The 27,418-nt window shown below is 32.9% G+C and overlaps 1 protein-coding gene across 1 annotated transcript in view; it reads left to right on the forward strand.

Annotated features, from left to right (window-relative positions):
* LOC130443813 (uncharacterized) overlaps positions 1 to 27,418 on the forward strand; it is a 65,548-nt gene that overhangs the window by 6,029 nt on the left and 32,101 nt on the right. Inside the window, exons 4-13 of the mRNA XM_056778664.1 lie at positions 856 to 1,007; positions 2,814 to 3,229; positions 3,754 to 4,004; positions 6,687 to 7,015; positions 8,371 to 8,624; positions 12,022 to 12,278; positions 13,072 to 13,171; positions 15,167 to 15,318; positions 19,645 to 19,827; positions 24,805 to 25,225. Coding sequence (XP_056634642.1) covers positions 856 to 1,007; positions 2,814 to 3,229; positions 3,754 to 4,004; positions 6,687 to 7,015; positions 8,371 to 8,624; positions 12,022 to 12,278; positions 13,072 to 13,171; positions 15,167 to 15,318; positions 19,645 to 19,827; positions 24,805 to 25,225 — 2,515 coding nt within the window. The remainder of the gene's footprint in view (positions 1 to 855; positions 1,008 to 2,813; positions 3,230 to 3,753; positions 4,005 to 6,686; positions 7,016 to 8,370; positions 8,625 to 12,021; positions 12,279 to 13,071; positions 13,172 to 15,166; positions 15,319 to 19,644; positions 19,828 to 24,804; positions 25,226 to 27,418) is intronic.

Genomic DNA, 27,418 nt, shown 5'->3' on the forward strand with positions numbered 1-27,418 from the left:
TGAATATTAAATTATAAAACGTAAATCGTCGAGTAAAATGTATATACCTATACGGGTGTTTGGTTTAAACAGGGTACCAGACGTGAACTGATTCCTTTTTGTACCCAATTCGTTTTTTTTTCTGGAAAACGAAATTTCAAAGCAAAAACCATGCAGAAAAATGAATTCTTTGCAAATAATACCAAGGAAAAAAATATTTCGATTCAAAATTATCTTTATAAATAATAATGGTAGTAAGAATCATCTGAACTAGAGTCTTCAGTCTGTGTTTGTATATCATTATTATTAAATTAATACCTGTCTTTAATCTCACTACACAGAACAATTTCATTGTCTTCATTCGCCCAGTGTAAAGAATGCCACATTTCTCTTTATTTAAAGAAATTTATTATTCAAATCAATCTCACCAAGCGACACCACTGCTTAACGCAGACTGTCTAGCAGGAATATTTCGAAGAAATAGTATACATACAGTTTCGGCTGAATTTATGTTTAGGATTACGATGTTTTCATTGGTAAACAGAGTCCACGTGGACTGACGGTTTGTTAGATATTTACTGAATTTTAAATGGGAAGTAAACATTATTTTTCATTTCTTAATTTGGTATGAGTATCGTGAGTATTTATCCTCGCATAACTGTCTTTTGCAATTGATATTGGAAGAATTATAACTTAATGTTATTAATAGCGACTTGTGCGCGTGCGTACATGTCAAATATGTCACAATAAAGTTGATTTTATTTAAATTGCAGTTTCGATAATTCCTAATTATTATTTCCTAATCGATGTCTGATTTCATGATGATTCTCAAATAGTACTACGCAATAAATATAAATTTTACTAACTGTATTTTAGGAAGAAGATTTTTGGTCCTGGACTCTAGATGATCCAGTGGAGCATATCAATTATTTTAAAATAGCAACGCGTAATATATTATTCGTTACTACAAATAGCAGTGATGCATTTCTTTATGAATTCAACATTAATAACGCACGTTTGGAAAAATGGTAATTACATCGTCTATCGACAAGTGTTATATTTTCAAAACCAATTTGGTGTTTCTGCTATTCATCCATATATGATTAAGTGAAGAATCAACCAATTGATTAATTGGGCACATAAGTATAATCAAAATTCGAAATCGAATAGATTTCTTGACAAGTCCCAAGGGTTAACTATCTCTTGGTTATAACTGTGTGTTTACAAACTATAGGGTAATGTATGTGTGTGTACTGGATACATAATCTTTTTGGTTTCAGTTTTATACGTGGGAGCTCCGACTTCCAACGGTACTATAGTTAAAAATATGTTCTGTTTATATATTAAATTTCTATTTTTCAAAAATATACTTTTTGCCAATTACGTAGTATTGGTAAGTATTTGTCCGCTGGATATAAATGGCTGAGGGTTTATTTCGTAAATTTGTTACGTGAAAAATAACATTAACCGAAGGATAACTACGAGTGAAGAAACCAGTCATTAGTGTGTTTGAGGTTTTATAAATCCTGTAATATCCCTTTTATTGTATTAAAAAATATACAAATAAGGAATCGTTAGTGGAAGCCAAATTTGTATACTTCTTGCCTAACCTAAAATATCGCTATAAGTAAGTAATGCGTCCCTCAAAAACATAAAAATTTTAACACTAGAGTATACATTTTGAAGTAAAAAAATTAAGCCCCTAAATATCAGCAATTTCTCAAATAATAAGTCAGTTTTCTTTAACATATTATGGATATACATGTCATTTCATTCATGTTTTCACTCACAATATTTTCTTATCGTAATGTGTATAAAAAGCATAGTACGTTACACGACTTGTGAGCATAACGCACTCGTGAAACTTACGTAAACTGTAGAGCAAATGTACAATACTTACCACTGATTTTCAAAATTAAAAAAATAGAAAAAATATATCAAAAAATAGTTGCATTGAACACCTCAATTATCTCGTAAACGACTTGTGCGATTTTTATAGTTTTTTGTGCGCAAGGGTCTTTTGATACGGCCCGTATAATGGTGGTATTTACATTGTTGTCAGATCTATCTTTTTCCGGCAAAATAATCAACTTTGATATTTCGAATAGATCACCCTTTATATTTTGTTTTTTAGAAATCCTTAAGAAATACGGATTATTTTGCATGTAATATTCTCTATACCCAAATGCCATAATTTCGGAGTTATACATTTACAGTATCTCCACCAACTACCATTGAATAAACTCGTTTAATTTGAATATTCTTTAATAATTTATGTGCTAATACAAATCTCGTAACAAGGTCGAGTGTCAGTGAGTTAGTAAGAAGTTTAACGAAACTGGTGTAGTAAAATATTTATCCAAATCATGGCGCATAAAATCTACAACAACTAAAGACAATACATTATATAATATTATTATTCAATTTAATAATATATTGTTATATATATGATTGAATAATTTCAAGACTTTGCTAATCTTATTTCACGGAGCAGGTTAAAAATTATATTCTTTGTAAACCGCACGTGGCATTAAGAACATGAAATTTAACTGATAAACTCAATAATCATATAATTAATAGATATATCAGGTCAAAACAGGTATACAGCATACAGTATACTTCACATTTTGATTCCAACGTGACGTCATATTGTGTGAGAGAGATCACACGTGCCCGCGCATAAGCGTACCGGTGTATGTGTATCATTTACCAAGTCATTAAGAGATTATATCGCTTTTCAATAATTAGTTTGATTTCTCATAAAATACAAATTTCTGGACTACAACTTTAACCTAATATGAAATAATCGATCATTGATTTGTATTCGTTTGTAGGTTAATCCAGAATATACAATTAGAATCACCTGTGAGTTTATCGACGTTTAACAGTTTTAAGTTTACTAGCTTCCTATCGATACTCCAACCTGGACAAGTTCTAATATACAAATACCAACTTGGAAAGTTTAGATTGCAATCTAAGCTGCAAAGTATGGGTGTGAACCAAATAACTTCTTTCAATATAGGATTCAAATCTTTTTTGGCAATTAATGGTAACAGCGCTGGTATATACGAATTGTTTGAAAACACTATTATCAGACATACAATTGGAAATAGTAATTTGAATGGTATTACTTATTGGTTATCAATACCGATTCAAACGTACAGAGATGAAGTGCTTCTATTAGCGCAGAAGTGTATAGATCACGCAACACATGTAAATAATGAAGTAGATGTTTTTATCTACAATGGCAGTGAGTATTTCTATTTTTTAAATTCTTTTCGATATTCTATGTATCGTGAGATCAGCTTTTGTATTTCATTGTCGAAGAAGTTTACTTCCTGATTAAATACCTATTGCATTAGGTTCTTTTCACGAGGGTTGTCCAATAAGGAGGAAAAACGGGCTTATTTACCGAAAAAATTGCTTTCATATCGTGGCGACGCATCAGCTCTCACCTCTGCCCATACGTCCTTAAGTTCAAAAAAAAACAGTGATCTCTTGGTGCTTGATATATTGGTGGTCTAATTTTTTCCAGATGAAAGAAGGTTTATGCTCGATTTCCGCATAGTGAGATCATCATCGTGAAGCAGAGTACACAACATTCTCCACGTGGTTTGAATTGTAAACGTTATTACATTTATCGTATTCCGCGTAGCAAAAAATCAACCAGCATACACCCTTGAAACTTCTCTTTAATAAATCAGAATTATTATTTTCTATGCAACGCTTGAACTACATTAATAAAAATACATTACTTTGATAATTTTGTTACAGATAAATTTGAAGAACATGAAGATATTCCCTGTTTTCTATTTGAAGAAAGTACTACCAGATTAACTTGCCTTGCCCACAACAAAGGAATTTTAGGTTCAAGTTATATAGTCATTGAAGATGTTGTGGCTTTGTTAATTCCAGCATTTAACAATTCTTCTATCATATTCATTATTCACTTCGGCTTAAAGGAAGTTTCTAATCCATTAGAAAAGGATCTGCTTGATTTATTGCGACTTAAAAATAGTTTAGAGGTAACTATGTAATGTCGTTGTTTGAGTCTTAGAAAATTCCTAGTTAACTTTAGAACAATAAACCATTTAAAAAATTATTACATATCGTATCAGCTCTAGAAAGTACTTCACTCAATAATCGACTTTAGTACTTACCACCGATTCTAGTTTTGCATATTCTATCGAATGGAAAGTTCACTTTCAATAGGAATCTTGTGAATAGTGTCAAAATTGATGTTTGATGTGGTACGAATTATTCATGAGACATAAATTCCAGCGACTATCTGTTGTCTGTTCTTTTTTCTCCTTGACCTTTATTAGGTTCATGGATAAAAGTGAGAAAAATCTACCACCTCGTCTTCTCTCTCCATTTAACAGAGATAAAAGAGACCTACAGTTTAATGATGAAATTGAAATTGAATAAATATCGGTCAATTATCTCATTATATGATGAGAAAATTTAAGTTATTTCATGGTTTTTTCCTTTTTCATCAACAAGCATTGCTACTGATGAAACCTTTCATTATGTTCATCTGATACGGCTCCAAGATTTTCAGATAAAAAATCTAAATGTGAGTCCAAACAATGAATCTTGAGTGAAGTGATATATTGCATCCTAAAGCTTTATAAGCAGAAAGAAGCTCCCGAATGATTTGTCGGTAGTTCTCAGCTTTTCTATTCTCAAAAAAATTATAACGAACTTTCACAAAAGTGACCCAAGCTCTTTTTTCTGCTTTGTTCAACTTCGAATCAAAAGCTTCGCCTTTCATTACTTTACGTATCAGCAGACCTACAAAAGTTCCTTCCTTCAATTTTGCGTCACTGATTTAAAAAAATGTTGTTTTTAGATATTGAAAACCTGCACCATTTTTATTCATAGCTTTCACACACACAGTTTTTCATGAGTCCCAACTTTATATGTGGTATGTGTTGGCAGAAAAATTTTCTCCTTGGCACCAAAGATTTATGAATTACATTTTTAAGCACAGGAGTTTTTTAGTGAGCAATTTTTATTTTGTAATGTTTTTCTCTTGCCAGATTGTCCCACTCACAAAGAAAACAACAAACTTTGTGTATTCAATATTGAATTTTTTCTTGTAATACCTCTAGGTTTGCATAATTTTCCTTTATGTTCGTAGCATGTGCACAGAGGGTAATTATCACCATTAACGAGTAGAACAACTTTTGAGCTTATTTTTTAAACATCATTAAAAGTCTCCATTCACTAGAATCCTCTGAAAAACTCAGTTTTTGAATAAGCATCATTACAATGTACCAAATCATCTTCTTTGGAAAAGTAACTCATAAAATCTTCTTGCCTCGTATAAAATTATGAAACTCTAGTACTTTTATCAAATAGATTCCACTGTTTTAATCTTGATCCAAGATTTTGAAAGTCCCAAGCCTCTATCAAGATTAATTAAGTCACTTGTTCAAGTAAATGAGTTTCTTTAGACTGGAAGATCCAGACAAAGTGTATGAAGATTTACCGACAAAAAGAAAACTCAATTGAGATTATAGACCAGAAATATTTTTACTTTCCAAATTTTTGAAATATAAAAAAAGTCATATCGAAAAATCTAGACGTGATTGAAAAAATCGGCCAACGGGAGTAGATTCAGAACATTTGGATCGTCATATTCATAAAGTTTTTTAATGGATGGTTTCGTTGCAGACCAGTGTAATTTTATTAAACTTTAAGTTGTATGTTTAGTAAGTTAGTAAGTTTAATTTTAAAAAAATGCATATTGCAAAATTCAAGGTTTTTTGTAAAATATTTGCTACAAATGCGCTACTGCTGGCAATGTTTATTTAACTGTAGGAAATTTACTAGCGTTCGTAAATATTTTTACATCGAAATTAATATTCTTCCATGAAAAGTCATCCCACGTTAGAAGAATGCAATTATACTAGAAACTGCATAATTGTGTAACTATCAATGCCTTTGAGTGAGTTATTTATATCAAAATACACATCAAAAACACAATTCTTGTCAGTGTGCAGTCTTGGAAAGCATTTAATCTATGGAATCCAATCAACAAGTACAATTTCATGGATTTCGTGAACGTTCGACGCTGGCTTAGAGCGTCAAAAGAGGTCACGTGGTATAATTTTGATCGGAGCATCATCTTAAAATAATGCAGCGCCAAAAATAAGAGCGTCAAGCTTGAAAAACGCTGAAAAAAAACACTAAAATATACGACCTCTGTCAATAGTCTGTAAACTTATAAACATAAAGAGTGTTAAATATAAATTAATAAATATATATTTGGTGGTTAAAGATGAAATACGATAAAATATTTACCTCGTAGTCCATTACACTTCTTAGAACACTAGTAAATAGTTTTTTGCCATAATATCCGATTTATAAAGCTAAACAATATTTTCTCGCTGCATTAATTCAAGATGACGCTCCAGTCAAAATTGACGCTCTAAATCAGCGTCGAGCGTCAACTTAAAACTTATTCAATTTAACCTTTCGATAAGCTACGTTTATCGTATTCCACAGAGATGATAAAAGCAGTTTACTTTTAATACTGTGTCTTAGTAATAACTATAACCAAAATCGGACTACAAAAAAAAATAATTACATTTAAAAAGCAGTTACAATCAAACAGTGTTTATATTAATTGTATCGTGATATACATATTCTGAATAATTTTTCGAATTTCAAATTCTAATATAAGCTAAATGTTACGTTAGGCATCGATAGAGATGATAGCAAAAAAGGATGTAAATACATCATACCCCTCCATATCGTATTCTACCGGTAAGGACAAATTACTGATAGACTTAAACCAAAGCAAGTCGAATATTTCTGAGTATATGGATCAATTAAATAATTCAGAAGACGAAATAGCTGAATTACTAAGTAAAATCGATAAACTTAATATAGATGAAAATAAACAAGACTTTAAGAATATTATCATCAACGGTAGAGTGAAATTTGAAGGAGACGTGATATTGGATGAAATTGAAACTGAGAACATTGATGGACAAGAAACTTCATTGGCATTTTCAGATGTTGTAAGGTAACAAATAATCATTCCACAAGTATCAAATTCATAATTTGCAAATTTGAATCGATAGGAGTTTTCTTCAATTGCTGGAAAATTCATGAGTTTCTAATTGCACTTGTCGTTTTTTACCCCATCCGTCTAGGGCGCCCTCTAGGCGCGCAGTGTCGTTATTTAATAGTAAGATCTCGTATTCACTCAATCCTATTTTCTTTCACAATTGAATTCAGAATCTGTGTATCTCAATGTAAAAAAAATATAATTATAATTACATAACAAAATACATGATAAAAAAAGTAATAATTAACAAATACGAGTTTACATTAAAGATAAATCGCTAAACGATATTGGATTACTGACTATGTTTGATGTATTTGATTTGTTTAAAGAAGGATTTTTTGTTCACACATATGTAAAATTTACGTATCTTAAAAATTGATCAGATTTTCAAAATTATTAAAAGTAACTAACTATTTTCATTCCTTGTAATTAAATAATGTTATATGCAGTTGACGATTTTCAATAAATGATTTTCAGTTGAAGAGAATTACATAAAAATTGCTTCCAATTCTACATTCATAAGGCTCTTTTAAACATTTGAATTCAAAAGTATGACATGGAAGATTATTTTCTTGGAAACGTTCCTGATAATGCTGTTAATCTATCGTCTCCTTCTTTCTTTCAATACAGGTCTATCGCTTGTTCCTTCTTCGGCATTTTTATCCATCCGGGCTCTAGATTGTCACTTCACCTCTGTGGTGTTCGTTTTATCCTTTGCTATTTTTATCAGTCTGTCTTCTGTCATTGGACTTACATCTTGGTTTAATTGTTTTTACCATCCCCTTTTCCTTCTTCAACATCTCTCTCCATCATGGCTCTACGTTGTCACTGCACCTCTTTCGTTGTCGAACTTTACTATATGCTCCAATTGAAGATTTATCTCTTGCTATTTTTACCATTCTGTCTTCTGTCATTCGACTTATATGTTGGTTCCATTGTTTTACATTATGTGGTTTCACGGTCTAGAAGTGTTTTCCCGATATCCACCTGAGAATTTTCATCCCAGTGATCTCCAATAGATGTTTCATTTTTTGATATTTCAAGCCTTGTTTCTGATGTTTTTTGTATTAGTTGTTTTTTCGCCATACTACGTTTCTAAGACATTCCCCGACTTTATTTGCACTGGATACTTTTCCTCTTACCTCGTTTTCTATGTCTTAATAACTGGTTATGTCGATTCCATGGTACTTGAATTCTTCTACTCTAATTTACATGTGATGGGCTCTTTTATTTGTCGTTTTGCATATGGCTTTTTCAGTCGAGGTAGTTATATTATAAAAACTTAATCCTAAAATACCCTTCATTTTTAGGCGAAATAATATTACAAGTAAAGTGAAAAATAAAATATTCAATGATACACTAATGGTAGAAGATTTATTTTCCTCCACAATAAATAGACTCAAATCCAATGATATTACTTTTGCTGATGATGCTGGTATAATCCTGAATGGGAACATTAAATTCGAGAAGCCTGTAGAACTTGTAAATGTACATCTCAGAAGTAACCAAATCAACAACATCGTTTTTGGAGATGAAATAATAGAAATGGGGAAGAATCATGAAGGTATTGCAGCATTTACATCGTGTACATTTCATCTTTCTTATTATAATCTAATGAAAATTTATCGCCTCTTTAGTGTAGATTACTTTAATCTTAGACAGGCAGAAAAGTCTTTTTTTATATCTACTAATTATCTGTTTATTCTACATACAGGATGTATTTTAGTATTCCAATTGTCTAACTTCATTATTTTGACAATTATCCAAAAAGTTATCAGCAAAAATTTTATTCGAAAGCATGTTCTTAATCTGGAAAATATGTGAATAGTTTTGTTCGCAGATCTGATTCCGAATCAATTCAGGGACCGATCGCATGCGCACTTTCAAAATGGTCATTCGCGGGTCCCACCTAAAGGGTAATTGATTAATTTGATAAAGTTCAGCGCTTCCTTTGTCGTTTGAGTTATCAATTTGAAACTTTCACATCTCAAATTACAGTGCAACCTCGATATAACAAATCGGATGGGAACAAGTAAATATTTGTTATATCAAGTAATTCGTTGAACTGAGGTTTGTTATGTTGAGGTTAGGTATGTCTAAAATTCGTTATAAAAAGGTAAAAAAATAGTAACGAGCAGCAGTGTTTACATTACTTTCCATTAAACAACAATGATTGTTTTACGAACAAAACGTGTCGAAGCCTGTCGCGACATGAATCTCATACTATGAAATTAAGAGTTATACATTGGTGGGACCTTTATATAAAGGTTTTGAGTTGACAAAATTCATTAATAAGAGGTATTTATACTGTTTCTTGATAGTTGAAAATTCGTTATAAAGAGGTTGTTCGCAAAAAATGTATAGGTATATTTTACATTGACTCTCATGGACAAAAAAACACTTTGTATTTATTCTTTTATGTTTAAAATGTCGTTTTGCCTTATGAAAATACGTGGTGCAAACTAAAATATTTATTTCATACACAGTCTTCATGCGACCCTCTGTAGCAAATTGAACACTGCACCCAGGCTTCTCCATGTTTGTCCGTTGAATATTGTCCAGAGCAGAGAATGCACTATGCGTCACTTTCTTCATCGGCATCCATAGAGTCATCATCATATAAAATATCTTCTGAAGAAACCGAGGATCCACTTTCATCTTCTATATTCTTCACCCTTTTGTTTTTGCCCAACGTCTTCTTTTTAGTTTTACTCAATGCTTTTAATTTTGGCAACTGTTTTTTTTCTTGAGTGATTCTTTGCTTTGTTTCTCTTTAACAATGGCTTCTAATTCGTGCTTATAGGGTGTAATTGTTATCAACGCTGCAGAACCGTTCCCTGTTTGAGGTAGGAATCATTGAACTGCAGGATGGTAAAGGCGCAAAGTCTTGAACTTTTACAATGTTCGATAATTGTTTAGTTTTAACACCGCTACCCGTTTGTTGTTTCGGGGGTGTTTTTTCAACAGACAGTTGCATTGAGCTATTGGTGTAGACTGGTTCGGACAAAAAGTCTAATCGGAAGAGTATTCTCGAGGTGGGGTCTACGTCTGAGAATATATTCCGATCGAATAGGAAAATTCCTGCTTTACGAAATCCATTGGCTGATATCTCAGCAGTAGCACATTTTTGATAAGCAGGACACAATAATTTGCATATTTGAAAAGGACTTATATTTCGAGAAGGGTTATTCTTTAACCAATTTTGTATTTTTTTTTAATAGTATGTCTTTAAGGGAGACATAAAACAGTAATCTAACGGTTGAATTTTATGTGACATGTGTGGAGGAATACAAACAATAAAGAGAGACATAATAGCTGTCAAAAATGAGCAGTACGGGGTCTTTTTCTGAAGGTTTGACATGATTGATAAAATGTTCCATCCATCTGGTGAATATGGTCCTGGATCCATCCTGAAGGGTGACACTCAGCGATTGACCCTACCGGAGCTCCGTCTAATAGCTCGGCCGTCATTTTCCGTGAAAAAATAAATAACGGAGGAACGAATCCTTCGGCGGCATTCATGCATGTAACAACGGTTACAAGTGCTCCTCTCTCTGCAGCAGTCACAGCTCCCACTTGTTTTTTTTTCTTTCAAGGTGATGACTCTAGCAACCTTAGATTGTACCGTGGTGATACCGGTTTCGTCTACATTATAGACTCTTAGGGGATTGAAATTTATCTTCTTCATCGCTATTCCAGAATATCAAAAAAACGTTTGATATGATATTTTCCGGGGTAAAACTATTTAGTCTATTTTTTGAAATCCTCTGCGGTTTTCTCTCATCTGGGATGACGTCTCAAGAAATTTCGGAGCCATTTTTTACCGGCATTACCATCTCTGTTTGAAAATGGATGGGGAAGGTTGCTTCATCTATTTCAGCCGATAATACTGGTTTGCGACCCATTCGTAACATGTATTGTTCTTCTGAGGGTTTGCCACGTACAACATACAGTTCGAAGGTTGATTTTGAAACATTGAAGGTTTTTGACGCCTTCAAGTATCCCATTTCCTTAGATTTAATAGCCTCTATGGCATTATTCATATTTTCTTTATTCTATTTTTTATGTGGGAGTCCTAGTCCTCTTAGAAGCGTGCTTACGAATCAGACAAACGATTTCAAAGATGAATTAGGGAAAGTCAGAATTTTTAATCTTTTAAAGTTACTGCTGTTTAGTCCGAGTAAATATCTAGCAGCTCTCTTTTGAAGTTGGAAGATTCGCTCAAATTGAGTCGCACCACACGCACCTTAGAAGAAAAGGGTATATCGGAGATACAGCTCAATAAGGACCTCCAACAACAAGGGATGGAGGGAATACGAAATTAATTTTGGATTGGTTCTAAAGAAATGCTTCGTAATATGAATAAATCTTCCAAACAGGACAGTTTTTCATTGTTTGATTCCTGTAATTTTTTTTAATATACTAATTTTTTCTTTGTATTCGTCAATCAAAATCTACAGTACTAAAAAGCAATGATAAAATGTTAGCTTTTGACAAATAAATCATAACTAATTCACAATTAATTATTAAATAATGAGATATAGGGATACAGTTATTGTTTTGTACAGAAATATCAAAATATCTCAAGAACTAATAATTTCAGGTAATTTCGATACTCAAATAAAATACAGGGTGATTTATTTCAACAAACGGAGAAAATAATGTAATAGTATTTTGATTCCCCCTGTATCAATATTAACAAAATAGATAGATAATTTAAATTTTTTCGAATTTTCACTACTGTTAGAATGCTTGTGTAGGTGGGTCTTTCTGATTGACCTGGAATGTGTACCATTTACTTTGAATGCTATCGCTGGACTATGGCTGCTTGAAGGGAACTCGTGACATTGGCGTGGAGTAGAGTAATAAGGGAAATATTTATTTCATTTTGCTATTTACTTAGTGCACTTTTTACTTTTCGTTCTCCATTTTGACATATATTGAAAACATTTCACTTTTAGGGAGCTTAGCATTTGAAAATATAAATATAAAGAATAATATGCGTGCTGCTAAAATCAACAATGTTTATCTTGAGAAAAATCTAAAAACTCGGAGCAATCCATCGAGAGAAACAGATTTTGATAGTTTTCCCGATATTCATATTTCGCACAACATAACAGTCAATTATATAAATGAAGAAAATTTTACAGAATTCATGCAAAGTATATGTTTGACTAACTTAAAGTGTACAATTCCAGGTACATTGAAAATTTCAGGGGTAAGTGATATGTATTCATTATATTCTTAGTCAAAAAGATAACACAAGAAACAAGATAAAGTGTATTATAAAAAACAAATACATAAGTTTAATTTCCTTGAAATTCGATGACGATAGATTCTCCAATTATTTCATAGATGCCTAAGAAATTGTTGTGCATGGTAAAGATCTGAAATTATTAAGAACTGACATGGTCATAGTGCCTAAAAAGTGTGCAGAAATTTTTCTGGTAACAATCGGAGATGTCTTGATTCACTAGTTGGTTAAATAAAGTGCGGAAACTATTCGTCAACGAAGGAAGTTATCTTTTATTGAACATTGTAACGAAAATTGCGATTATTTCAACACAGCTCACCTTAATCTGAATATACGCACAAAAAAGTAAAGCCCTTTTTCTTCTCTTTTTCTTTCATTGCTCTATCCGTTGCAAATCCTTATCTTGTTTACTGCGTTTCTAAACAGATCAACAGATGACACTCCAAACCACTGGAGTAGATTTTGCCTTCTTCTCCCCGGTACCCTCTTACTATCCATTTTGCCTTGGACAATCAACTGCTAAAACTGTACATGTACTGGCGAATGTGGACAGAATGAAAGTCGAACGTGTCGATAATGTGGTCACAAGAAATATGTTCTGAAATATCTATGAAAATAAAATGGTAGAAGTGACTTAAAAGAATGCAATACAATCTTGTTTCCTCATAACAATGAGAAAATAATATCTGGAAAATTTATTTTTCATAAAATCTCTAAGCCACATCAATTATTTTTATTTACTATATATTTATTTCAGAAAATTGCAGCGACTGAAATAATAACCAATTATTTAAATGATTTGAAATTTCCTGAAGTTTATATTTCACCTAACTCTATATCGGAAGTTAATATTACAGGTAAGCTCTTCCAATATCAATTGCAGAAGACATTTATACGAGAATCAATCAATATTTCATAAATACTCACGACACTCATTATTATATCAAATTATTATATCAAATTATTATATCAAATTAAGAAACTAAAAATAATGTTTACTCCCCATATAAAATTCGGTAAACATCTAACAAACCGTCAATCCACGTGAACTCAATAATCTCCACTATTTATCAATGAAAACAACGAATCGTAAATATAAATGTATTTCTATTGGCCGAAGTTGTCGGAAGGCGTATGTACACAATTTTTTCGAAATATACCTGACATACAGTCTGCGATAAGCAGTGGCCTCATTGAATTCATGAAATTCTTCAAATAAATAGAAATGTGAGTGAAGACCAGTTATTGATTTACTAGAGCTCAATGGACTAAACATAACTTTTCGTAAATTTCGATATCTGTTAGGTCCACAGAAAATGTTGTAAGAAATGTTTTTCAAATAGGCGTAAGTTGATTGGATGTTGAAGGTCACTCCAAAATAACCTATCGACATGTTTTTTCAGTTTTTGATAATCTATTAAATTGCATACAGAAATGTCAAGACAGCATAATTATAACTTTGTTTATTATATAGATCTTTTAGAAAATATATTACAGAAATTATTTTCTCATAAAAACAATTGATAAAAATTAATCTGTTTTAATTGGATGTTCAAATAGCCTCCCATCTTCTACTTAATAGTAAAAAGTCTTTTATACAATGCCGATAATAAATTTTCGACCATGTTTTTTAGATAGGTGAAAAAAAGTTTAAAGCATTGTATCCCAAATTTTTTTTACATAGACCACTTTGTGCTACACTACTACCAATTTCCAAATCTCGAGAAAAAGTGAAGATTAGATCGATCTAGAGAAACTTGCGTTGTGGCTTAGTTTAAACGACGAATTAACAATTTTAGAAATGAAAAAGGTTAGAATTGATTGCTTGGTAGAGCAAATTTTAATTAATTGTGGTGTGAATGGATATCAAAAAAACAAAGCTGACCAATCAAAGAAATGACTACATCCAACCTTACTTTTTTGAAATCTTCAATGACTCACAGTACAATTACCAATCAATTCTCATAAATTTTATTTTGAAAACTTGACTCACTACTCCGATATTGGCAATCACTAATATGCATTGACTTTTCTTAATAAAATTCTGGAAACCAATGAGATTATCTTTGACATTCGTATTTAGATCGGTGAGAAATCAAGCTCTTGTAAAATTCCAAGCATTTACACTACAAGTCGTATTAATTTGCTCGTCGGAACAAACGTTGCGGACGGGAGGTGGCCGGCGCGACAACGGCATGTGTCAACGCGTTGTACTTAATATGGAATATGCAAGTTTTTACAACAGTCGTTGAACTTCTTAGAATATTATCTGTCTGTATTTAAGCCAACATTTTAGTCTCCACTATGGAAACCAATCAAATAAATTCTTAAGGACTCCGCTTATTATAGTGGACCCCAATTTTCGGTCACGCCCAACGAGGAGCCCCGTCGAGTCTTCCGTGGACCCCTGGTGGACCTGAACCAATTCGGGAATCAGGGGTCTAAAAGCGATAAATCGGGAGATCTAGTAGGCTGCTCTATTGCGGCCCCTCTTCTAATTCATGTGTTTAGGAAAACTTCATTTGAAGAATTTTGAATAGCTATAATAAAGTGGGGTAATGCATCATTTTGCTTAAACCAAATGTCATCATATCAACTGATGGTTATATTGATAATTTTTTAGATTATAAAAACTGAAAACATATACAGACTTATTTTTTAAATAGTTATTTTAGAGTGATTAGTGGGCATTACATTATGAACATATTTCATTTCTAAGCTTTAGAATTATTGATTATTTTCACAAAACGCCCTGTAATTGTTATGTATACCTGTCTTAATCTTTGTACATCCTGATTACAACTGTCCATAATATCAATTTAGAAGTTATTTCAATAAATTCGTTTAAATAGGAAATAAGCATTTCACAACGCTTGAAACAGATGAGATTACAGTTGCTGGTTCTGTCAACCAAGTAGATACCAGAACTGTTATAACAACATCTACCGAACAGCATCTTGGCAATAAAACACTTAAAAATTGCGGTATCACTGATGAACTTGAGGTAAGACTTATGTAGATAATTGTATCTAGTTAATTTTGATTCATAATTTGTGATACTACTTGTTGAATATTCAATTTTCTAAAAATTTGTAAAATATCTAATATGAACAAGCAATCAAAATAAGATCACTTCATAAGGGATTTTCCGAAAATTTCGGATTCACAAAATGTGACATTTAATTGATGCATTCAAATCATTTAATATTAGAGCTGCATTAAAAAAAAATTCTCAGTTAACGTGGTTCGTTCAGATAAGTAGTTTGACATAATCAAAAATATAACTAGCTGAATTGGCTAGTAACACAATTTGGTTCAATGGAAGGATTTTGTTAGCCCCTTTGTAGACTCATTCTCCACTTATATTTTAAAGACCACAACTGATTTGACTCAATAGAATATCTACACTAGAGACGGTCAGCAACAATATTCATATGAATCTAATCAAAACTTGTGACAAGTCACTGGAAATAATCGTTATGACTAATATTCCAAAGGTAGGCCCTTTTAAGAATTTGTCATTAAAAAATAATTTCAACATTTTTAATTGTTGTCGATGAATCGGGTGTGTGTGGGTATCCATATGGGAGGGTCCGTACTTGTTTGAGGGTCAAGTGACGTGTCAAAGTTATCTGGAAATGCTCGAAATTTACGTGGTCAAATAGACAACGATTCAACATCTTAATTTCGTGAACGGTGAAGCCTCGCCTCACTACGCTTTTTTATAGAAATTAAAATAAATCTAATAATTTTTTTATTGAACAGAGTCATTCATATTCAAGTCATTAGTCTCATTTATCTGAACAAAGCACAACAACTCGTCCTACAGACGTTTCAAAAATTGCAAAAGATAATATTATGAAATTTTATCGAATTTATGAAATTTATTGGTTTTTCGTCACAAATAACTGCATCATGTTATATCGGGAGTTGACCTTAAATTTTCATTTTAAATCTTTTGAAATTTTAGATTTTTAGCTTTATAGTGGACAGCTTCCTCTCAATTTTTTACTTCGAAGGCTTTTTGGAGATAAATCGTCTCCATTTCAGGTCTCATTAGATTGTAAATTTGTTTTAAAACAGATGAGAATATGAAGCTTCAACTTATTGTGGTCTTCATCAAAATGAAATTTGATATTGAGAAATCTCAGCTACAATTTACGAACTCACATTATCACATAATTCAACAGGGTGGAAGACATACCAGAAATTCTTAAAACAGGCTCTGTTGTCAACGCGTCGCGTCCTGGACGACCAGTATTGTAACAATTTTCCTCAGGTGCAGTCAGGATGATCCGTAGTTCTAGCATTCCATTTTGTCGTCGGATGAAACAACCTTCAAGCTGAGAGCGGTACGGACAATCGGCATAACTGCATGTACTGGAAAGACCAGAGAGCTCATGTCTTCATTGAAGAAGAATTAAACCTGCCTGGTTGTGTTTCTGGGCAGGTATTCATGCAGGAGGTCTCGTCGGCTCGTACTTTTTTGAAGTTCAAAGTTAGTTGGAAATGCTCGAAGCATTATCTGTGAAAATGGACAACGATCCAACACCACGCGAACATCCGTAATTTCATGCAGGATGAAGCTTCATCGTTATGTTTTGATTTATGATTTTCCTCCACAAGTTTCAGTTTTATAAAAGAGTTCACCCTGGACCAGAATTCTCTTCTAACACAATTCTTTTTGATGGATTGAACTTGAAGTGTTACAAGCTGCACTTTTTAGATTCAGACTTTCAGTGACTCCAACATGATGAACGATTCCGTGTTTCCCCAGAACTTCTTCATACTCTTCTGGCTTGAGAATAGTGTCCTACATTTTCAGATCTTTCCCAATCAATCCAAACACCTATTTGGATTTGGAATATTTTGAAATTGAAAATGGTGTAACTGCCTTTAGACTTGGCGAATATTGTAACTAAATCTCAAAATGCACTAGGATGTGGCGGGATTTACTACAAAATAACAGTTTTATTGAATTCAGATTGGAAAAATCAATGAGAAACAATATCAACTCAACTGCGAAAGAACTATGGATATGGCGGATTTTTTATAAGGATTTGGTGTACAGGTTTCACTCTTCAATGCACCTTGTATTGGACGACATTTTTTCTAGTATTATCATGTCCAAGAAGAAATAACCGGTTTCTTCCTGTAGGGCTTCCTCAAAGACAGTGTTTTACAAGAAGACCTCACAACTTTCCCGACTTTCGAACTGCAAATGAAGAAGAAGAATTTGAAACTCCTCGCGGTCAGCTTGATATGCTTCTCCGTTAAGAAACGTTACCATAAATGCATTGATCAAGATGGGCATCAGTTTGAACCCTTTTTCGATTCTGTTTTGTAATTTCTTTCAATATTTTCATTTTGACACCGTATTTTTTTCTCTCAATGCAAATTTGTTGTCTAATTTATGCTGACCTCTATATCATCATCACATCGATATATTAAACAGAACTCTTTAGATATAAATATCGATATATTGATTAAATAAGTTTCAAGTATCAACCGTGTTTAGCCGACTTGTTACTGGAGAACTGATTTTTTGCAAGATGTTTTGGATTTTACATAAGTAGGTACATGTAGTTCACAAAAGTATTATATAGAGGTTTCCCTCTAACTAAATTAAAATCACACTTCTTAAACTGATTTATATTAGGAACGTTAGTCGACTGTCGAATTGTTGCAGAAAATCTTGCTTTAGAGTTCATCCAATTTGGAATCTGAGCTGTCTTCACCAGCATTTATTATCCCTGGTCCAATATCTATATTCATCAAATTAATCAATGACATATACATTTTCTTTTCGGTTCATTTTAGCAATCTGTAATGGTTCAGGTCTTGAGAGGTTTTCATTTAACTTTGTTGGCTTTTAAACAAGTGATAACTTCATATTTTTTGACGAATTAGAAAGTTGCTTTTCTGGAAGTATACTATGATGATAAGGCGCATTGTCCATTACTATTAACGACGATTATTCTTAAGTAAGAATTAACTGTGTCACAATCCATTTTCTAAATATTTCACCGTGGTAATCTGACGATGACGTTTGGAGAAAAACATTAAACTCCCATTTTCCACGAATTCTTTGGAAGATCAAAGTGAAAAATAACGAAATGTTTAAATTCGTAGTCTTTTTCGTTCTAATAATGCCCTTTGTTGTCTTCCTCTTTTTATTTATATAACAAATCAATAACACCGATAAATAGGTACTTTCCATAAAAATAGTTTCATTATTATTAAGTTCGTTATTTATGGTTTTAATAGTAACATTTTTCTCTAAAATATAAAACGTTTAATATTTTCAGTACCTAATCGGCTGAAATAAAACTTCATCACCAATTTTTTTATCAGTTTCTTATTGTCCGTGAAAGCAAAATCATGAAATAACAAGATTCAGAACCTGTATGATCAAAATTACAATAAATCACTAATTTCGAAAGAATTTTAAATACATTACTGTGAACAACTGGTAAAAAATCACACTGTATAGATAATACGACATGTACAAAGATATCATAGCTTCAAATTTTACAGTAGGCGCAAAAAACTTAACGATGAAAGAATATTTGAATGAAGACTTGTCCTGTTTTTTTAATAAAAAATTGAAAAAGTGACCAGATATCAAATTTCGGAAAAATAATTGAAGAAAAACAGCTCAAGTAAATTAACACGGAGAGATGTTAGCTGTAAACAAAATGGCCGTGAGATATTACGAAGTTGTCTATTTAGACTTTCAAATTGTAACGGATTCTTTTGTATCTTTATGAATTTATCTGTTGAGTTCGGAAATTATTTATCCAATGGTTTCAAGATGTTGATAAAGAAAAAAACGGATTTACCTGGTTTGCGACTCTCGCAGAGGATATGTAAACTAGATTTTTCTTCATATTATTTAAAGTGATTACTGATTTTAATCTGAAAATTAAGACTATACTGTATCATTATTTCAAATGATTTTTAATTTGTTCATATATAAGCTAATCATTACGGCCATTTTGGTTCCTTCAGACACATCCTCTGTTTTTAGTTTTAAGGAAGTATCCGATTAAGGGGTGTTTGCAAACTGGATAATTCTCTCCCTTCTTTTAAAGGAATACATCTGCTTATAGATATTTTCCGCGCAATTGCAACTCTCTCAATTATATAATTTTCAACTCAAAATGTGTGTTAACATACTCTTATTATATTTTTTTCATGAAAGACGATAGTTGTTTATCTTTAAATCATTAACACCGTGAATGTGGATCGATGTTCTGTTTACTTTTTATGAATATTTGTCAATTCCAAGTTTCCGTATTAGTAATTAGAGAGAGGTTATTTCCTTCAGGTCTATGGAAAGATAGTTGGAAATCTCGTTCAACAATTTCCACCCAATCTACAACTACCAGATGTTGATGAAATTAAATCCAATGCTCTTTTCAAAAATTTGGAAATCAGAGGAAACATTTTCATTAAAAATAACTTCAATCAAGAAGATTACTATTCATCACTTCAAGATATCCTGTATCGAGTAAGTGAAGTGATTTTTATAAGCAAAGCAATAAAAAGTATGTATATTTTTTATCAAATACAAGTAATTATGATGCTATCTATCAATTCCTAACTTGTAGAGCAGTGTTTTCATTTGACATATATCTACCAACCTATTTTTATTGGTTAAGAATTATTAGTAGTTCGGATCCAATTCTACTCATGTCATTCCCGATACACACTTATACGACCGGTGATCAGTTGATCATTGATTGAACTGATACGAGTGATTAAAAACAGGCTCCATCTGCGTCAATCACTTCCAAAGAGTCTCAACTTTCAATACATTGCGGTAGATATTTTTGAATATATTTTTTGGAGATGTCATACAATGCCGAAGTACAAGCTCTAACCTAACCTAACCTAACCTTAACCATTCTTAAATTAAGAGGATTTTTTTTGGAAAATTTGGAATACACACTTTTTTAATTACTTAATTTATAATATATTTAATACCAAAAATATACTCATTCTTAAAAAAATAATTTTTTCTACGACCGTGCGTTTTAACCCACTTTCCCGCACGCATTTTAGTTTTGAAAGTGTCACTTTCCCGCACTAGTGCAGGAAAGTGACATTCTTCAAAGGAGAAACAACTATCAAACCACCCGGGTTTGAAATCAGTTGCTATGACACAACCCAAGCGTGTAATTGTTACTAAAACGTCAAAGTTGTTCAAAACGTCTTGAAAGTGACCGAATAAGTCTTCTTCTAAATTAAACCACATTAAACCGAATCCGATACAATAATATTAATGGATTCATCCGACGAAGAACTTCCCAAAGCCATTTTGAAGGCTGCAAATGAAGCTAATTCCGAGCTGTTACCTGCCAAATCCAGACTAAAGTATAAGAAGCAATACGACCATTTTGTTACATGGTATAAGGAGAAAGGAGCCAAAACTTATAAGGAAGAGGTATTTCTGGCGTATTTTTCAGACCTAAGTAAGGTTTTGAAATCTAATACATTATGGTTCCGCTATTCGATGGTAAAAAGTTTCTCTGTTCTACAAATGACTTAAAACTGTTGCCGTCACCGTCATCGTCATCGTCATCTTTATGCGACCTGCAACCGATGCCATCCTCATCGACGTCATCTACCTTCCAGTTGAAACCAAATAACTCCACTGGGCCGGCAATTCTTACTAGTCTACAGAATACAACAAATTGTGTTTTCAATATTAATATTTATAATAATTAGTAGTTTTTAGTTAAAGTTTTGTATATTATTATGTTTGTTGGAATAAAATAATTTTAGAAAAATGGGTTGGTATACTTTTTTGTATATACGGTCGTAGAAAAAATAACTTCAGTCGCGTGCGGAAAGTATCACTTTTCGCACTTGTTGGGAAAATAACTATTTTCTACGACCGTGCGTTTTAACCCACTTTCCCGCACGCATTTAAGTTTTGAAAGTGTCTCTTTCCCGCACTAGTGCGGGAAAGTAAAATTATACAAATTTTGACCTTATTAGATAGTTTTTTACTTCTGAGATTATAACTATTATTACGACAGGTAAATAAATATTTACGAAATACTCCATCAAATACAATTTAAACGTTTTCTAGCTTTTTGTAGCATTTTTAATTTTTTGAAAATATGAAATAATACAGATATTTTTTATATAACCTTGTAATTGTTACTAAAACGTCAAAGTTGTTCAAAACATCTTGAAAGTGACTGAATATGTGGAATTTTCTTCTAAATTAAACCACATTAAACCGAATCCGATACAATAATATTAATGGATTCATCCGACGAAGAACTTCCCGAAGCCATTTTGAAGGCTGCAAATGAAACTAATTCCGAGCTGTTACCTGCCAAATGACTTAAAACTGTTGCCGTCATCGTCATCTTTATGCGACCTGCAACCGATGCCATCCTCATCGACGTCATCTACTTTCCAGTTGAAACCAAATAACTCCACTGGGCCGGCAATTCTTACTAGTCTACAGAATACAACAAATTGTGTTTTCAATATTAATATTTATAATAATTAGTAGTTTTTAGTTAAAGTTTTGTATATTATTATGTTTGTTGGAATAAAATAATTTTTGAAAAACGGGTTGGTATACTTTTTTGTACATACGGTCGTAGAAAAAATAATGTTCCTAACTCATGCGTAAAGTGTCTTTCCCGCACTTGACCGCTTGCCCGAACTCCGCTCCGCGTCGTTCGGGACAACTGCAGTCGCGTGCGGGAAAGTATCACTTTCCGCACTTGTTAGGAAAATAACTATATTCTATCATTTGTTCAATATAATATTTAACATTTGCTGATTTTGTTCAATCTTAGATGTAGCTGATATTTTTTGGTTTTGTCTTAATAATAATTATTATTCAAAAGTTCGTATGTTTGCCCATCCCTAGGACTCACTTCGACAGATCAAATTTTCTTGCGCGCTCTTCGAACGATATCTCTGATAGTGTGCGCTAGATGCACGAAATATTTTCTAAATGTGCCTGCACGCGCGATGCACGTGCACTTCTTGCATCCCACTGCTATGTTCGGGCTGTACAGAACGTTAATGCCTCCATTCTCACCAGGTAGTCGAATAGGATAAGCGTTGTGTGGTCCCGAGTACATAATTGTCGTGGTGCAGCCTCCAATTGTATGCGATGACTAGTTGAACGCCTTAACCACTGCTTTTCAGTTTCTCAATAACATCTCGATAACTTTTGGAGTTCACAATTTAACAGGCTAGACAACTCGTGATAAACTGGTTATATCCAAATACTCAAGTCTCTTCATCTATAATTATGTTATCTAAAAATAGGAGATCACGTTTGCGCATGTCGATAGTACTGAGTAAACACTTTTGGTAACATCTCAGCGCACGCCTGTGTTGGTTGTGAAACCTCGTTTGGCGCGGTCTTCTTCGTCGTCTTCTTTCAAGCCTTCGAAAAAGGCTTTGGGTCTTATACAACAAAGCATTTCTGACTTAATATCACGAAGGTGGTTCAAATATGAGCCGGAATTTTGATATAAAACTTTTCTTATAAAGTTACAGGGTCTTTGTCACACTCCACACACTTTTCGTCTTTTCTCGTAACCATTCGCTCACGAAGGAGTTCTACCTCCGCATTGCTTTAGAATGGCAGTCCGCCAAGTGCCTCCTTTAATGGATCAAATAAAGCATAATATCATGGCAACAAATTGGGACTATAAGGATGTTCCAGTGTCTACCAACCCATCCATCTTAAGCAGATCTGAATGCGCTATTGTGATGTCTTACAGCAATATCGTACTACAGATTGGAATATCGCGTCGTTTTGATCTATAGACAGGTTTTACTGTGATTTTAGGAGGCAATCAGGTGATCCGTAGTTCTAGCATTTCATTTTGTTGTCGGATGAAACAACCTACAAGCTGAGCGTTACGGTACGGTCAATCGGCGTAACGTCGTGGACTGGAACGACCAGAGTGCTCACGTCTTCATTGAAGAAGAATTAAACCTGCCTGGGGTGTGTATGTGGGTAGATATTCATGCAGGAGGTCTCGTCGGCTCGTACTATCGAGTTTACCATCCGCGTTACCTCGAATGCAGTCAGGATGATCCGTAGTTCTAGCATTCTATTTTGTGGTCGGATGAAACAACCCAGTTCGTTTAAAGTTTCCAGTAGATCTGAATGGGCTCTAATGTTGTCTTTCAGCAATATTGTACTACACATTGGAATATCGCTTCGTTTTGATCTGTACACAGATTTCACTGTGTTTTTAGGAGGTTAATGTAATAGTGAGTGAAAAAATCAACTGCAATTACTCCTCTTATCTTCCAAAACAAGGTACATAACTCCTTTCCCGGTGAGAGAGCAGCGTTCGCTTTAACTGGCGTGGTGTATACAAGTCGCGTATTTGGTGATACTGGGTGCAACAAATTCCCTCATTTCTCTTCATACCGTTGCGGAAGACCCAAGCAAACCTTCCAGCGTGGGAATTTCTGCTCAAGATTCTTGTCACCCATCTGGCAGAAATTTTGCGGTAACCGACCCGTTCCTAAATCATTTGCTCAATGCTACCTAAGGTGATGCCTAATTTTTCTCCCATATTGTGTCTGGTATAGTAAAAAATTATAAAATAAATCTTGTACGTTTTCCTTCTTTGGCTTAGAGCTGACAATAACTTCCAAGACACACTATGTATAGAAATTATGTATTTAACATTGACTTCCTCTCGAAAAATTACTATTAATTTCAATATACTTGAAAAGTACACATCGTGATCTTCAGAATTTTATATCTGTAACAACATTTAATAGTCTTCAATTACTGATTAGATCAGTCATGTCAAAAATACACCCCACAGGCCGCTTCCGGCTCCTGGACCGTATCAATAAGCTCCGCAATCGCAATGCGTCACAGAAAGAAGAATCATGTTTTTTAGAGCTTTTACGCTTCATTCGATTACTCTATGTTTTAAATACTCATACTCTCAAGTCTATGGATGTTTATAAGTGATTTTAGCATCAAGCGGAAATGTCCTATTATTTTTGTCGACCACGCGCTTCGAGTCTAGAGTAGAGCCTTCATTAACCATATAAAACGAGTGCGTCGGCGCGAACGGGAGTCAGTTGAGTCGAGTAATCGAAACGATACGGTTGGAGAAAGATTTTAATTGCACCGCGAAGTAGTGACTGTGTTGAGTTCCATAATTATCAAAAACAAGAGAAGTCGAGCTCAACATAATTACTTCGATATGATTTTTAACAACCGTATATTATATACTTATATAATTTAATAAATAAAATGTTATAATAATTCAGTTCATTTTTTTTATTTTCAATCTGGCCCACCTACGAATTTGAAATTGAATATATGACCCTCTGCAAAATTGAGTTTAACACCTCTGCATTAGAGTTTGCATTGATTCCAATCAATATAATCAAAAAGTTTTTCTTAATCTTTGAGAATATGTTGAGAATATATAAGAAATTTTCGCTTTTATTTAATTTTTTTTAGGATGATGTGAATGCAACAATTTTTTCTTCAAAAGAATTTCTAAAGGGTCTTAAAACTTCCACTTTGTATATAGATTCAAATTCAATTAACGATGTGAAGATAAATTCGATTATTACTCAAAATACCGATCAACAACTTAATTATAATGTATTAAACGGAAGTGTTTCAATTCAGAAACTTGATGTACACGGCCTATACGAGAATATGAATATAACTAAGCTGGATACTTTTACTAAATTAAAAACCAATCAATTCATTGATTCAAGCATAGAATTTGATGAAATAGAAGCAGCGAATTTGGAAATTTTCAAAACGCTTAACAACTTAAGTTTAAATGAATATTTATACGTAACAGATGGTGGATACTTTGACCAAGTTGTAACGTTTGATAAAATTGGTGCTGGAAATATAACGATAAAAGGTAATTTGCAAAGCAAAATGATATTTCTTGACATATTTTCACATTTTATGTTAAAATTCTGTAGTCAGTTTCAGGTATATGAAGAATAGTGTGTTAGATTATGGTTGTTTCATTAAATAATTTTACTCTATGAATCTTAATAGTTTGTCCAGAGAACAAGATTAATTGAATTCTTCGTTAGTTGACAAGAGTACAAATAAATAAGTAGAATGACAATTTTATGCCATTGCGCGAAAGATTTAAATTATTACTGTTCAACTGGTAATATACGAGGGCTACTACATAAGTTTTGAGATAGACAAATAAGAACTAATATTTATAATGAGATATGGCTTTATTTTTTTTAAATATTCTCCATTAAGATTAATTTATTTTTTCATGCGTTGGAACCAACCGTCGAAGCATGTTTTGCCTTCCGATTGAGGTACCTCCAAAACATGTGATTCGAACACATCAACAAAAACATTGACCTATACAGGTGAATTTTTATCAAAAATTCACCTGTATACCTAAGTGAATAAGAAACTTCTAAATATCAAAAAATGTTTCGTTTATGTAAACACAAGAAATGTGATAACTAAAATAAGATTTTTGAATAAAAAAATAAAACATAATAAACATAAACATAACATGATAAACCATTATTTAATTCTTTTTGTTTCTTATATTTTGCTGAGAAATGAATTTAACAAATTTTTGTTGTCCTATATATTTCATTTAAATTATTTTTGAAAATCAACAAAGATTTCTTGCAGGGGCAGAAACACACTTGCTATCCTGTCAGCAATTTTGGTTTTAAGCTCATTATAAATGATATGTTTCATAGAATTACGAGGTCTGCCTAATAAATAACGAAACTGGTTACCAAAAAGGGTTTTATTATAAAAATTATTCTACATTCGAATGCTCCCCTTTAATATACTCCCCCCTCGCCACACATCTTTCCATATGTTTTTCCATTGATCGATGCAGTGCTGGAAGTCTTCTTTGGTAAGAATCTTTAGGTCTCTGCCGTTTTTTGCTTTAACTCTTCTATCGTTTCAAATCGGGTCCCTTTCAAAGCAGATCTTTTTCTAACTAATCAAGGAAATCTGAGTAGACCCGTTGACGCAAGAACTTGTGGTCAGGAGTCAGATTTTTTAGCACCAACTTCGCACAGACTTTGCTCATGTGTAATTCCTTGTGTAAAATTTTTCTAACTGTTACTTTATCGGCTTTTATAGCATCGGCAATCATCCGGATGCTCATTCGACTATCTGCACGCACAGTTTGGAAAATTTTGGTTACTGTTTCCGTAGGGCGACCTAGACGCTGGTCATCACCAGTGATCACTCGGAACACACTAAAGCACTTACACCAGAAACGCGCACATGAGGTAGAGAATTATCCCCATATGCCGTTTACAACAATTTATAGCACTCAATCGGTTTTTTTTTAATTCATCGAGAAATTTTAGATTGATTGTTTCTGTTTTGGTCACACATGGTTTTCGGCACGAAAAGAAAACACGTTCGTTTCAAACCGCTACTGCACAAATACTATAATAGTGACTGAAACGTGTTTTGGGACGTGCATAGACAAGATATGTAGACACCCAACGCACTATTCGATTCTTACTTCACCCATTTAGGGTACCCTCTAGGCACGCAGTCTCGTTATTTACTAGCCACATCTCGTATCCTGTCCTTTTATCTTTAAAACCGTGTTATGAAACATCGACGACACATTATGGAGAAAGAAAAGCCAAGATTCGGTTTCGGGATTTTCAAAATAATTTTTAATTTTAATGCAGGAAATATTTCAGATATGCATATTTAAAATATGCGCTGAGCAACAAATTCCCATAAGCTGCCGTACGTCCAAAGTAGCTTTTAGCTTGGTGAAAATATTTTTCCCGGCTCTTCCCATGACTCCAAAGCTAGTGTTATATTTTTTTAAGAGCTTTACAATATATTCGGTAAATATGTCAGACGCTTCTCCTGGAAAATCCTTTACTCCAATAATTTTTACCTGTATTCCATTCTTGTATGAAAAATATTTAACAAGTGAAGAAATAAGTTTAATTTCTTTGTGATTTGACGTGTCTGAATATACTGATATAAAACTTACGTTTCTCAAATCTTTAGCCAATATTTCATTTGCATAAGGGACAAGTACATCGGTGATTATAGCTCAACATTTGGTCCAAGGGCA

This window comes from Diorhabda sublineata, chromosome 5, assembly GCF_026230105.1.
Source record: "Diorhabda sublineata isolate icDioSubl1.1 chromosome 5, icDioSubl1.1, whole genome shotgun sequence".
In the NCBI taxonomy this organism is placed as follows: Eukaryota; Metazoa; Arthropoda; class Insecta; order Coleoptera; family Chrysomelidae; genus Diorhabda; species Diorhabda sublineata.